Source organism: Ciconia boyciana, chromosome 10 (assembly GCF_034638445.1).
Source record: "Ciconia boyciana chromosome 10, ASM3463844v1, whole genome shotgun sequence".
NCBI classification, from domain to species: domain Eukaryota; kingdom Metazoa; phylum Chordata; class Aves; order Ciconiiformes; family Ciconiidae; genus Ciconia; species Ciconia boyciana.
The window spans coordinates 19,968,308-19,983,111 of record NC_132943.1 but is presented as its reverse complement, the minus strand read 5'-3'; the positions used below and the strand labels follow the sequence as shown (position 1 = coordinate 19,983,111).

The 14,804-nt window shown below is 35.2% G+C and overlaps 1 protein-coding gene across 4 annotated transcripts in view; it reads right to left on the bottom strand.

The window, feature by feature from the left end:
- SLC4A10 (solute carrier family 4 member 10) overlaps positions 1–14,804 on the bottom strand; it is a 69,654-nt gene that overhangs the window by 39,997 nt on the left and 14,853 nt on the right. For 3 of the 4 annotated variants that reach the window (XM_072874000.1, XM_072874001.1, XM_072873998.1), the window contains exons 3-4: positions 6,129–6,220; positions 1,450–1,607 (exon numbers count right to left, since the gene is read on the bottom strand). In XM_072874000.1, the coding sequence (XP_072730101.1) occupies positions 1,450–1,607; positions 6,129–6,220 (250 nt within the window). The remainder of the gene's footprint in view (positions 1–1,449; positions 1,608–6,128; positions 6,221–14,804) is intronic. The other variant, XM_072874002.1, reaches the window with a different exon arrangement.

The window sequence follows — 14,804 nt, the reverse complement described above, 5'->3', positions numbered from 1 at the left end:
ATGAAAATTATTTTTAAATCGTTCTTACTCCCATTGAGGCTCTAGACAGCCTCTACTCTAGGCTTGGGGCTAGTAAGGTTCTATAAAATGCAGAGGATAGGTTCAAATGAAATAACTGAAGTTCTCAGTTTTGCTAAAATGCAAAAGACAATTTTTTTACTAACATTATTAATTTTTTTAAAAATAAACATTTTTGCAGAAATTATTAATTATCCTGATACATTATTAATTTTTTTAAAATAAACATTTTTACATAAATTATTAATTATCCTGATTTTAAATTATTTAATTTTATTTTCGCCAAAAGTCAAGAAATCTGTTGTTTTCCTTTTGGTGGGAAGTTGGGGGGGTTACTAGGAAAGGCTTCAGAAGTTTTTTTTCAAAGCCAGCTCAGTCCCTCTGTGTTCCTTATACACATGCAAAAATTAGAAAACACAAAAAAAAGTCACATCCAAAGTAATTACAACTTAAAGAAAATTTTATACTGTTTATCTGACTAGGAGCAAGGATCTGAGTCTCAGCATTGCATTTCATAGCATAACATTCCTTCCTGAGCATCACAAACAACTGGAATACACTACTGTCTTCTGTCAGAATTCTACTTTTATAGAAACTAAAAGAGGGAAGAGGAAAGAGAGACAGAATATGTGTACAAACATATACATAAGTACAAAAAAAAAGTGAGAGACCTCAATAATAGTTAAGTCAGTGAACTCAGATATGGGAGAATCACTTCAGCGTTTTGATCTGAATCAACCCCAGCAGGAAACTGTATCTGCAGATCTACTTAAATGCTTTCTGTTTGACTACAAAGTCTATTTTAGACATTATTTAAAAATTCCTCATAATTTGTTCTCAGAACCAAAGTACTTCATCAGAAAAAGTTTCAACTTAGAAAAAAACTAATCTAATAAAAATTTATGGCTAAAAGTCACATTCATTACCATGCAAGTATCTACAAAGCAACTTTTAGAAGAGTGTGATATTTACAGCATGTTCTTCATCCATTCACTATGCCTAGTCAATCAAATCACATAGTCTGGTTTTTTCTTTTACTCAATTCCTTCTTCATTTTTTTCTTCTGGACATAATTATACAGTATCACACAAGTAGTTTCAGTTCCAGATGAAATATACTAAGAGGCTGAATATTTCACCTTAGTATTTCATCTGCAGTATTACCAGCTTGTACAGGATAAACTGTTTGTTGTAACCTAACAAGCTATCATTTCTACTTCTGCAAAAAATTATTATCTGCACACACAAACAGCATGTTTCTGAATATACCCATACATTATTTAAAGGATGAGTGGAAAGATGTCTCTAAGAGATGTCTTTGTTAAAGAAAGAACCAAATTCATAACTCAATAAATGACAAAGTTGAAGGTCACATCACTCTGTCTCCACAAAGTACTCAGAAAAACATGAAGAGAAATAAATGCAACTGTACCTTGTTGGAATCGGAACTTCAGCTAGTCCCGTAAGCAGCACTGCAGGAGATAACCTAACAAAAGCAACAACCGCACGGTCCAGGAACTCCAGTTCACCAACTAAGATGTTTGATGCTTCAGCTCCAGGTGGTATCTTTTTCATGAAGTGTAGGTCAACCTGGGAAAAGTATATTAAATTACAACCTAAAAGCTATTCAGAGGGATTTTCTCCCCCTGATTTGTTGACAGGGACTTTCTAGTCACTGCACTATAATCTTAGTTATTTCAATTATACAGTTTCTACTATTCTTGTCTGTTAAATATTTTTTTTTTAAATAAAAATGTTTCTCAAAACCAAACAACTTGTCTTTCATTATTGAACTAACTTTTCTTGGAAACATAGTTGAAGTACTGCAGAATTAATTTATAAAGGCAACAAATCACATTCAAAATCTTGTTAAGAATACATTATTAATTTCCTAGTAATACTTTTTATCAATAATCATAACAGCTTCAATAATTCATAACAGAATCAATAAGTCCTAACATTAGAAGAAATGAAGACACCTTATTTTTTCATAATTAACAATCCTAGAAATCATGAATTCATAGTTGCTGTATTATAATCTCAAGGAGAAGAACAACAGGTTCCCCAACACGTAATTTTCCTTCTATTGCTCTAAGTGAGATGTATTTTTGTTTTCGGATTTAATGGAAGACAGTTGCCCTTCTGCTGAAAATAACAGAAAATAAGCTATGACCGTGACTGTCTCAAGAGTAAACTGAATGAACAAAGCAGAATAAAAACTTTGGAGTTTTAAGGCAGTGATGTTGACTTTTGCGGAGATGGTAGGAAAAGACAGAGAAACAGCTTCGTCATGACATTGCTATATAAGCTCAAGGTATTTGCCTGGGAATGTGTTCATTTCTATTTATTTCCTTGGCATCAGTCTAGAGTTTACTCTGTAACAAAGATCGATGTGGAGTAATAGAGTATATAATGTATGTTTGATTTCATTATGCACCAGTATTGTCTACATTTCAAAATGCATGAATTTTGTCATTTGCTTTCCTTTTATTAATCTAAACACAACAACAGCAACCAAATCCAATATAAACTGTTAAAGTGGACCATTTTAATGTCTATCTTACAGCCATCTGTCAGTACTAGTTTGCATAGTTTTTGGTAATATTTAGAAAATTGTTTTCTTGCAAATGGCTCTGGCACTAAATCAGAATTCAGATATAACACAGTTGCCTGTGTAATGAAATCTTATTTCGCTGAGATCACAGAGAGATGTCTAATGCTACCCTAAGCTAATCTAGAACGATGATGAAACCCCTCACACAAAGTTAAACAAGCATCAAATCAACCTGGAAGGTTGGAGACCAAGTACTTTTTCAAGGTAAAGTATCAGTGAGGTAAATTCTATTCCCCACTCAAATCACAAAATAACTCTTCAGGGTTAAATACAAAGCCCAAACAGATTCACTTTGCACCTAATTGTGGTGTCGTAGGTCATTTATAGTTGAGAGAAAGGAAGTAGTCTTTCAGGCACATAGCAATGTGCATTCTGTACCGATTTTACCTTGCGAATGGATTTAACATTTAATAACTAATGTCTCATGTATAACATGCCACAGTTGTCACCTTAAGGTCCCACTAACATACAGATCACGGGATCAGGATTCAAATCTGAAAGACACATTCAGCCTCCTGTCTACCAGAAAGTATTTCCAGATACGTTTCCTGTACTATTTATCAGCTTGAGATTCCAAAATCTTTTAGGTCATGAACAGAGCCCCAGTTAAAAGGAAAGTAGCTGTCAGAGAAGCATCAAACTGCGCAAATACACCCAAACCCTGGGTGTTGCTTCTGCTACATAATGAGAGCGGAGGTGGCCCTGGAGTGAATCTAGGGCAATGGCAGAAGCTACATCCTTCAAATCCTTCATCTAACCTATCTATTATACATCTCTTATCCCAAGAGGTCTTTACCTGGAGAGACCTCATGTGCATCTTAATCTGCACCCTAACCTGAAGCACATTCATGACCTGGCACTAAATAGTCCCAGTAAGCTCCGATTAAACATAAAACTAAATAACTAATGTGGAGGCCATTCCCCTCCAGGGCAACTCAAGGACTGAACAGAGTGGTGGGGACCTCCCCCAGAACCAAACATAAATTGACATGAAGACAAACAGAAAATACACAACAACACTTCTTAGGAAAGCCGTGACACATATTTATGAAATTTATTTATAAGCAGAGCCAACCAGCATTCAAAAACAAGTCAATTATTTCACGTGGTATTTGAAAGACCAAACTCTGTCAGTATGGGACCAGGGTTTGATTCAGAAATACTGTTTCCATGTGGAGCGTAGGAATGTTGCCATGAGAAGGGATGCAGGTGCAGTCTCTTTATGCATTTCGTATTTCAGGACAACTAGGGTTCACTTCAGCCTCTGGTATAAGAAGCAGAGACCAGCCAGATGCAGTTGTTAAACTGCCATCCCCATCCTGCTCAGACACAGGATAAAGTGGTGCTGTGACAGATCACCTCCATTATCACCCCTGGAATACAAAGTCCTTGTGGTGTCCCCAGAGGAAGACGAGTGACACATTTACAAGTACAAACATCAGAAACTGTCTCCCTCTCTGTGCTACTGAAGTAACACTGAAGACAACTTTTAGTGCCATGTCTCACATTATTCATAAACAGATACCAATGCAATCAACTCGGTCTCAGTCCTGTATTCAGATTAAGTCAGCTTTTTGAATCAACTCCAAAATTTTGAATATTAGAAGTAGCTCAAGGGAGACAGATTAGCAAGGAGAGAATATGTGAGGTAGTCAAAGGTGCTTTTTTGTAGAAGATAAATGAAATTAATATGTGGAACAAAATTAGAGCAAGAAATCACAATACTCAAGAGAAAATTAGTGTACTGCTCTACTTTCCTCTCAATTCGTGCACATAACTCCAATTAAAACCGTTGGGAATTATTGCAATAGCACATTTCAAGGGGAAATTGTACTTTACTTATGCATCTTCAAAAGGATAAATGGATCTGTTTAAAGGCAGTCAAAAAAAGGTATTTAGATTACAATCCTTTACTGTTATTTCATTCCTCCAAACAAAAGTTGTTCCTTTCATATTCCTGACATCCTTGTTGGTATCTAACACTGCTGAGGCTAGCCAAAAGATGACATGCTGATCTCTTCTCAGGCCAGTTTAAATAGGAAGAGCTCTTTTGGTCAGCAAAGCTGCAGCACTACAAAAATAGTGAGTGAAGGACCAAATGATGCAGCCTCCATTCTTGTTTAATACAAACATCATGCAGCTAGATAACAGACTGGGATTTTGATCCTACAACATCCAAAACAACTGGGGACGTGTGCAAGAAAAGCACTACTGAAAGTCATGTCGTTCCCTTTAGGTTGTTATGAGCTTCACCTCTGCACAGCTTAATTTTGAATAGACAGCTTTATTTATATTTGATATCCTTTACAAAATTTTACATCTTGCTATTAGAACACTTGCCAAAACAATTCGTTTTAGTTAACACTTTTAATATAAATGTCAGGAAACCAAAATCATACTTGACTTTTTAAAGCATTATAATCTTAGTTTTAAATATTTTTAACGTATTAGCATTATTTTTTTAACAACTTGTCACTGTTTATAGATCTCCTTGCTACCTCTGTAGAAATGTGGTCCATAATACATCCCCAGCCAGCTTCCTTTCTTCTCACTGTCTTTGACAAAAAGATCTGTTTCCCGTCTTTATTTCAGCCATATACCATTCCTAGTCTGGCGTGTTCAGTCAAGAATTCAAATGGTGCAAATAGCTACTGCTGCTAGGAAATAAGTCTGGCACCAGATGGAGCAATCACATAACTCTACTTTTAGCTCAGTTGCACTAACATTAAGATTCAACAGACTCAAAGTGCTGTTCTTCAGAATTTTGGTTTAAATCACCTTTCTTCACTTACTCAACCTTTGTTGTATTAATGTGTCAGCTGAAGTCATCCATCCCTGTCAGTCTGTCATCCGTATCTAATGTGACAGTTTGTTTTAGGTACATACAGACTTCTTAAACAAATTAGGATTCTCCTTTACATTAAAGCTGAGAAGCTGTTTGCTTTTCTTTGCTATCTAACATTGAACTGTCATTGCAATCTCCACTACTGAACAGTTAACATCTTTTGTGAAGTGTACTGAAATATCTTGGCTTGCCAGAAGAATTAAGTTATAGGTTTACAGAAACACATTCTGTTTGAGACATCTGGAATCCACGAGTTCAGGTTATAAAAAGCATAGTTTGCATTCATGCATTACTTCTACAAAAAGTAAAAACCTGAGAGGTAAATCTGAATTATAAGAATTCTGAATTACTTTCCTCTTTAGATAATTTTCTGTTAATTTGTAAAAATTCCCTCTACAAATACACACCTATGATATTGCAATGCAATAAATTTATCTATGTTCTTAAACTGTGATTTCCTGTTACCAGTAATTTATCAAGAAAATGAAAAGTTCTTTTTTGTTATATACAAACTGTGTTGCAGTGCACACGAAACTTTAATGCTGAAGTAAAATTTGCACTTCACAGTTTTTCCTGATTCACATGGATTAATTTAATTTAAAAGATCTATTTAGTAGTCAGGAAGCTCTCTTCACCATCAGTGAACACTTACCTTGCTAAAGTCAACGGTGCTGTTTTCTCTGCTCACATCATTTTTGTTTTCAATACAGGCTGGAGCAGACTGTGGGGAAACAATTTGACCTGCTAAAAAAAGTAGCGTTATTACAGAATACTAACAATTACTTCTATAAATAAAGCAACATCTAATGAAATACTTGTTACATTTCAAATCATATGTATATGAAGCATCTAAACATGGCATTTTAATTAAAGACTTATTTAGAGCAACACATTCTCAAAAGACAGAACATTTATCACGTGCAGTTAGGAATGGGAGAACATAATTTAGAAAATGTAAAAGATACTCTTGAATATTGGAAGACAAACTTTCTATGCCAATTAAAGCCTACGAATTTTAAGATATTACATTTGAGGAAAGTCCTGCATTCATATAGTTTTTGTAAGTAATTTGAGCAGCTGCCAATTTTGGGCAATATCTGCCTACAAGAATACTCCTCACTGAATAAAACAGGATTACTAATTTTCATAAATTTACTCGTGTATAAGAATGTCCTGATTATAACAACAACTACAAAACCCAGCATTGAAGTTGGCTGCTATAAAAATAGATGTATTGGAAATTAAGATGATTTAAAAACTCAGTATCGAACAATGTGATTATTGACATGTGTTAACACTAAGGTTTCGGCAAACACATTTTCAAAAAATTCCAGTGAGGATTTAGTGAAGTATTTTATAGAAGTTTTAAAAATATCTCAAGATGAGAAGTGTTTAAACACGCTTCAGTTTAAACTCAGAAAGCTCAAAAAGAAAAACAGGAGTGACAAGTATATGTCACATAAAGCATATTTTTACTTAATGCCACCATTGCCCCCGTGCAGGGCCAGAGGCCACCATGCACACACTGAGGGTGTGGGGCTGGCAGTAGGGCAGCACACAAACCCCACAGGGTGATAGGCCATTCCCTGCTTGCCTTCACTTTTCCTCCCTGGCACGGCAGGAGCCGCGCACAGCTCTGAACACCACAACAAAGTACAGGAAAAAAGTACCAAATACATGAGCCAACTATCTCTTACTGCCCTAACACATACCCAGGAATAACTACAGAGTCCAACTGGCCCAGAGTCAGCATCTCATGCCCAGCATATATTTGTTTCCATAGCAAATAGTCTCTCATATGACTGAGAAATGATGATGTGAAAACATTGGTTCTGGTGAAAAATCAACCTAAACTTGCACAGTAACAAAGACCATATGTTCAAGATACTTGAAGATGAAGACAGTCAGAAAGTCCTAAGCTAGGCACATTGTCTGGGCATTCAAAAAGCCACAGCGTCTCCCCTCACACCGCTGTTACACACGCATGTCCTCAGCCACAGCCAGGAAACAGAGTGCATCACAGGATCCAGTCTGAACAGGACAGCAGACTTGTAAGAGTATCTCAACCACTGTCAAAATACTGAAGTATCCAGTTTCTGTCACAGCTGAGCACTACAGTATCCCTGTCTAAGTCTGGTCATGAATTCCCAGTTGAAACACTTGCTCAAGGAAAATGTTGGTTTTCATGAAAATCAACATCTAATTTTCCACTAGACAAATCTCCCATAACACAAAACAGTTTTTAGACTCTTGTGCTGCATCCTGGTAGCATAGCCAGAGAGATTTCACTTGGATTAGGAAGTACAGGAACAGAATGTTTTAAAATGTATTGCTAGAAATCTTATTATTAAAGGTATCAATCTTAAAAACATAAATATTACCATTTTGTCTCCGATTCAGGACAAGGACAGATCAAAACAAGAATAGAAATTAGGGCTTTTGTTCAGCACTACAGTAAAATAAACAGAGAATGGCAAAAAACCAGACATGACAAAAACCCAAGCATGTTAACCTAACCAAGTAGATAAAAATAAGTCAGGATTAGACTTTACATATGACAAGAATAAAGGACTGATTTTAGAAAGCAACATATTAATGTATCTTAAAGAAATTCACATTAAAAAAGACTATTAATTCCTAAATGTCACAAGACACAACTTTTGCAAATCGGAAGCCAGAAATTATTAAATATGCAAGATGCTTATAAATGGTCATTCAAGTTGTCTGTTTTAATTATAACTTAAAGAAAAAACACTGAGTTCCATCATTGTTACACCATCACCTGTACACTATGTATCCCCACACACTACTTCACACTGTAATTTTCTTCTGTATTATTTAGCAGTCTTAGAATTATTTTTACAGGAATCATTCTTTAGTATCATAACTATTAAAAATAATTAATTATAAATTTGATTTCTGTACTATTTTGGAGATTTTAATAATGTAACAAAAAACCTTCCACTAATTCTAACAGAGGAGTCATAAAACACTGGGGGAAAATTTCTGCCCTGACTTACTCCTAGAAAACTTTAAATCTAGTAATACTAGACTTTCTTAACTCTTAATTTCTTCCTTTTAGACACTCCTCTATATGCTATGATCTATACAAAGGGAAATAATTGTAATAATTACTCATATTAATATACATACTATGTTATAAAGATGTTACAGGAAAGCAACAGAAATAGTAGTTCATTACTTTCTGGTGCTAATTAGGGATTTACATTTATACTTTTTTTTTTCTGGATCTAAAAATTCAAGAAAATGAGAGCAGGGATATCTGCCAGGGAGATAAAAATATTGACCAACAAAGGAGTCAGAGCATGGACCACCTGTTATAAACACTGAAGTTTTAACATCATAATTGGAGGTGTCAAAAGCCTCTAAGCAATTAGCATAACAGTCCAAAGGCTAACTTTTAAACATTGTGTCCACTTTTCTTTTAGGATAAAAATATGTAAAAATATACATAGTAGGAAATAAAAGCCACAACCAGTAAGTATGTGAGGTTTATAAGAATAGCATATGTTCTTTTTCTGTGCCAACAGAAGACCTCAAACTTTGATTTACCCATATGTTGGAGTAATCTGAAAGAACGCAAGTTTTACCTTGAGGCAGTAAGAGATGTTTAAATAGCTCTGCAACTTAAGACAGCTTTCTGGATCTTGGAACAAGAAATTTGGTTTTTTTACTGTATTGAATAACAATCAAAGATACAAGGTAGAGAAGACAGGTGATTTCACTTTTCACATGATAGTCATGGGGTAAGTTTTTTAAAGAGCATCTTAAACACACTGCAGGAATGTGTATTTCTTATGCAACAATACAGTCAGTAAAGTGCAAATCTGGAACTCGGTCTCTGTGTGGCCCTTCAACAGAAAAGTAAGACAAAAAGTACTGGGTTTTGGACAGATTTTTGCTCCTATACACATTTAGTTTGTTAAATGCCTATATATTTTGCACTGGATAGTAGGTGGATGCAGTGCTATGGTGGCCCTCTCCCTAGGAGCAGGACTGCAATGCTACACAGTTATTTTTATATATGGTAGCTTTCTCTACTTCTGAGCTATGAAGCCACAAAAATTCATAAATGTATTTAATTTTGTGTATAATTTCATGTTGACTTAAAGGAGATGTCTTTGGGGTGAATACTGTTAAGCGCATGAGTAATTCCCAACAGGGTAAGACCAAAAGATACTGATGGCAGCCTAGTGAACATTGGCATCCACCATGCTATGCTGGTTTTCCAACGTCATTAAAAATATTCAGTTTGATAAAGCATGTTGGCAACCATATATGTGCTTTATCCTCAAGCCGCTCTTAATTTCAGCAACTGATTGTTTTCTCTGAATGAAGGACACCCTTATTGGCACCATGATGGTCCCATGAAGCAACCATCAATTAAAGAGCTATGTGAATGAAGAGGGGAGCTGTCACATCATACCTAGACTAAAACAAACAAACTATCAAACAAAAAAGGCATTTCCTCTCCAATTTCCACCAAAACATCAACAGTCACCACTAGCATCAAACTGTCTCTGGAATACAGGTACACTAATTCCAAGTTTTCTCCAAATTTTATCTTTCTAATATGAGAAGCTTCAAAGCACTATGTGCAAAAAAACAAACAAACAAAAAACAACAACAAAAAAACCAACCACCACCAAACTAACGCCAAACCCTACCCAGGCTTTAAACACCTGCTCTGAGAAAAGCACTTGTGATGGTTTATTACTTCTTTGAGTTGACAATATGGGAATTAGGCTGGTAAGAATGGTGAAGGCATAAACCATCAACTCCCTATAAGAGGGAATAAGAGCAGCAACAGCCTTGCCATTTATTCAGTTCTTCCATGCCCTGTCCTCGCCAGTTCCATTTCAGCTGTCTCAAGCAAAATGTTTATTTACACATTGTATGGGATAAATACAGCATTTTAATTTTTAAGAGTGCAATGTAGTACTTTGAGTCCTTATAAATGTAAAGTTTAAAAGGCTTGATTTATCCTGCAGTCCATCTACATAAAGCATCTGAAGAGCTGCATTCTTTGAGAATTCATCAGAGCACCATTCAGATTTTTTAAAGTATCAGTCAAACAAATGCATTATGTGGTATCATTGAAATATCCAGCCTACATACAAAGGAACTTAGTACCTAACAGATAAAACCACAGTAAAATGGGTGTTAAGGCTTATCTATGTATTAAAAAGCCAGTATCAGCACAGTTTTTTAAATGATATTTAAAATTGGTGTACATAAAAAAATGAGTGGTTTTTTCAGATAATATGAAATTGCCAGAGCTTTGAATAGAGCAAGAATTCACACAAAAAATATTATGTCATGCAAAGCCAAGCCACTTAAAAAATCAAAATCTATCAAAATAAGGTCCATATTTGTTACACTAATAGAAATTTGCATTTACAGATAGAGCTTAGCATTTTGAGTCTATTAGTCCTGCCAAATTTAAAAAAAAAAAAAAATTAATCCCAGTAAATTAATGTCACATGCAACATACTCTTACTCCCTAAAATGTAAAGCTCTAGACATTTAACTATGTGTATTGTATTTATTAATCAAAATCCAAGGGGTCTTTAGAACGCCAATGACAAAAAACAAGAACAATGTATTCACATACAAATCACAGTTAATGGAAACAAACTGGATGCAACTGACACATCAAAGGAAATTGAATCAGAAAAGAAGTTGCTTATTTTTCTAGACCATATAGATTTCTTCCCATTCAGAAAAAAAACCTGATTTGCAAGCCAGCTATAACAATCTTGAAGCTTTTCACTGCAACTAGTCACCAATTTTCCAAATCTAAGTGGATACACTGTTCAGATCAAAAATCAAGGATTGAAAACCAGTAAGTTTTCCTAAGTATATGGTAAAATTCTAATATAACAGAGCAGTGATACCATCTTTGCAGGCTGAATTGTGTATGTACCTTTAGGCCTCTTGATGCATAACATTTTAAATCAGTGGAGAACCATGTCACTCCATTGTACCTGTGTAACTGCAAGCAGATTTGGTTCTCACTAATGATACATAATTTAAGACAATGAGGAAGAAGTCACTTTATCTGTTTTTACTAATGCTAGGCCTGAATCTCAAGCATAATTCACATTAAGTCATGCAGTTTTAACTAAAATGCTATGATTTGCAGTTTTACAAACTGATGTAAGAAAATGAACTTATAAAGAAATGGCACTTTTCTTTCCCCCAAAACAACATCATTCCACACAAGCTTCTCTTAAGTGTGCCACAGCTGCTGACAAAGGCCTGAGGTATTTTTAAATCACTATAGCAAGAAGTTGCATGCTGTCAAGAAACTGAGATGAAGACATGGGTGTACATTTGAAATGATCTGAAGCCCAAGCAAGAATAGGTATTTATACTACCTCTGAACCTTCAGGGAGTTTACAGAACCCAAAGGATAGGAGATGAGGAAGATACAGAGATGAGATGAGCCTGTTAGGGACAGACACAACAAAGACAGAGCAAAATAAAGAAATACAAAGATGAATGATACAGTTTTATACATATAGGTTACACATTTTATCATGGGAACAAGGAAATGTGGAGAAAAAAAGAATAAATATCAGATGAAAATGTTCCTAAATACATGTTATATTTTAGTAATATAAAAACCTGTGGATAATACAAGTTGATTAAAATATATACATTTGAGAAGAATATAAAACAAGAAATAGAGCATTAGCTAATTTAAGCTAGAATTAACTATCTTTGAGTTTGCCTTCTCTTCAAGGAAAGCTGGAGCAATCCACCTGATCCAGATCCAATACTGCCAGAAAACTTGGGAATATATATGGCATTCGTTGTGACTTATTCCCAAAACAAAGGAACACAGTCACGTATCTAGGAACGCCTCCCTACCCTTTTCATATGGCTCCAAGTAATGTCCGTGTCTCCACATGGTAGTATTGACATCAGAGTTTCACATGCTGTAAACTAGCTCTGAGTTATGGCATAAATACTTGAATTGATGTTTAGGAGAGATTAGGAAACTGAGGAAAGTAACAAACACCATCACATAACTGGTAATTTAGACTTACTGGGATACTAAAGCATACTGTCCTAAATTAGACACCCAAGCATAGTCTGAAATGCCTCCACGTGTGCTCATACTGCCATAAAACAATGAAAAAGTTCAAACCAGCCCATCATGCTACCTGAAGTAACTGGAAAAAGGCTTGAAAAATCACATGTCAAAATGAACTGCTCCAGCAGCTCATGCTGTTAACTCTGAAGATCCCCAATTTAATATGCCATTATTTTCTTCCAGCTCTTTGGCATATCAATAAACCTCTCCTTGAAATTTCAGAATTTCTCAAAATCAGACATGATATGTGGCATAATGCAATTTTTACACTAACAACGTGTCTGCTCTGACATCAAGGGAGAAGAAGCAGTTATAAACAGCATACGTATGGAACAGAAAACAGGCACAAGTTCACGTTATTATGGATAAAGAACACTTCAGCAAGGTGCATGGAAATACAATTTACAAGTCACTTACCCTGCCATGCTCCTCTCCCCTACTTCCCTCCTCTTCGACTTTAATCAGTAAAAGGTCTGTTAGATCTCATTACATATATACACACACACCCACACACACACATATTCTGAAGTTTAGACTAAAAATGAAATAGCCAGTTAAAAAAACTAAAATGTTTACATGACAAAAACTTGTTTTCCTAGCTACATTTTCGTCAAATCAGCTACTTTTCCATGCCACACATGCTTAAATTCTGAATCGCAGAACCCTTTATAAAAGGGGAGAGGCTTATGAAATTATTTTAGCATTCCTCTAACAATAGAAAGGTATTGTATATTTTCAATTGTCTTTGGCTTTTTAGACCATGTCATAGGAATTTACAGACACAGCTCTCAGGTATCAGAGTGAAAAACCTACTGATCTCAATAAAAATGAGTTAAATTGCTTTACAAACCAAACTTTCTAAAGATGATTTACTAATGACGAAGATTCATATTTTTACCTGCCTTTTACAGTATGTATGCTAAAATTACTTGCCACCCTCTATTTTGGGTATTTGGTGTCAAATTAGACTTTTTGAAAAAAAAATAATTTTTCCTGCTCTTATGCCAAATTTGACTGTCGGTTTTTATTGGAACATCAAAAGCAGGCTTTTAATTCTCACAGTTTTGATGCTTAATGAAAAGTGAAAGTTAAACACAGCATGGCAGCATTAAAAATGCATGGTAAATCCATAGCACCCTGACATCTTAGCCCTGCAGAGGATGTGAAGAAAAGCCATTGTAAACAAAAGATAATACTACTAAATACAAAGCAAATTAATTAGAGGGTCTGACAGACTCTTAAACAAAGAAAAAATGGAGGGAGAACATATGTACAAATATCTTCCAGCAAAGATATCACAGTGGTCTGTCAGCAGCACAGCCATATATTGAATTTAAATTTATGTCTTCATGTTCAGACTTTGCTCCTGAATATCTGGAAACTGATACATTGATAAGCTAGCATAGTCAAGAACTTGGACAAAGAAGGGGTTTTGCATCCTCAGCTGTACCACGTAACCCAGATGGCAAGGACTTAAGGCTCTGAACCACCTATTTTACAAACTACAGACTGCTAAGGATTGTTATCAGTTAAACTGTCTACACTAAACCCAAATTTAACCAAACTGAGAATTTCCTTTTGTGCAGATAAGGTGTCCAAGTTCCCCTGCCTCATTTCACAGGGACAAATAAGTGGCCCTTCTAAAGCTCCTGGTACTTGCTGGTTTTGAAAACTCTGACCTCTGATAGGGGTAAACTGAGCTGTAAGCTCATCAGTAGTACCTGAGAGGATTTGTTTTTCTCTCTGCGGTTTTCTAGGAATTAAGCTTCTCATCCAGAAAGTAAAAGCAATAATAAAATATTTTACCATTTTAATGCATTTTTTGTATTAAAAAGAGAGACCAATACTACTACTGTTGGCAATATATGGAACATTTTACGTTCATACATTCTACACAATGTTTGTGCACAAATGGGAATAAGCAGACTAAAATGATGTTTTACCATTTTACCAGTTTGTCCTCAGGAAACAAAGATTTGTCTCACAGCACACTCTAGACAGTAATATAAGGTGTTTATATCCCTTAATTTTGCTTTCTTTTACACATATTTAGCTGATTTTTCTTTTGCTTTCACCTGATCCAAAGTTACGTTTTAACAACTCATTTTTGTATTATTAGGAGAAGCTCGTACAGATGCTCCATAGCAATCTAAAAAGAAATATAGCTGCAGTGAGCGTAACACTGTAGCTGAACTCTAGCATTTG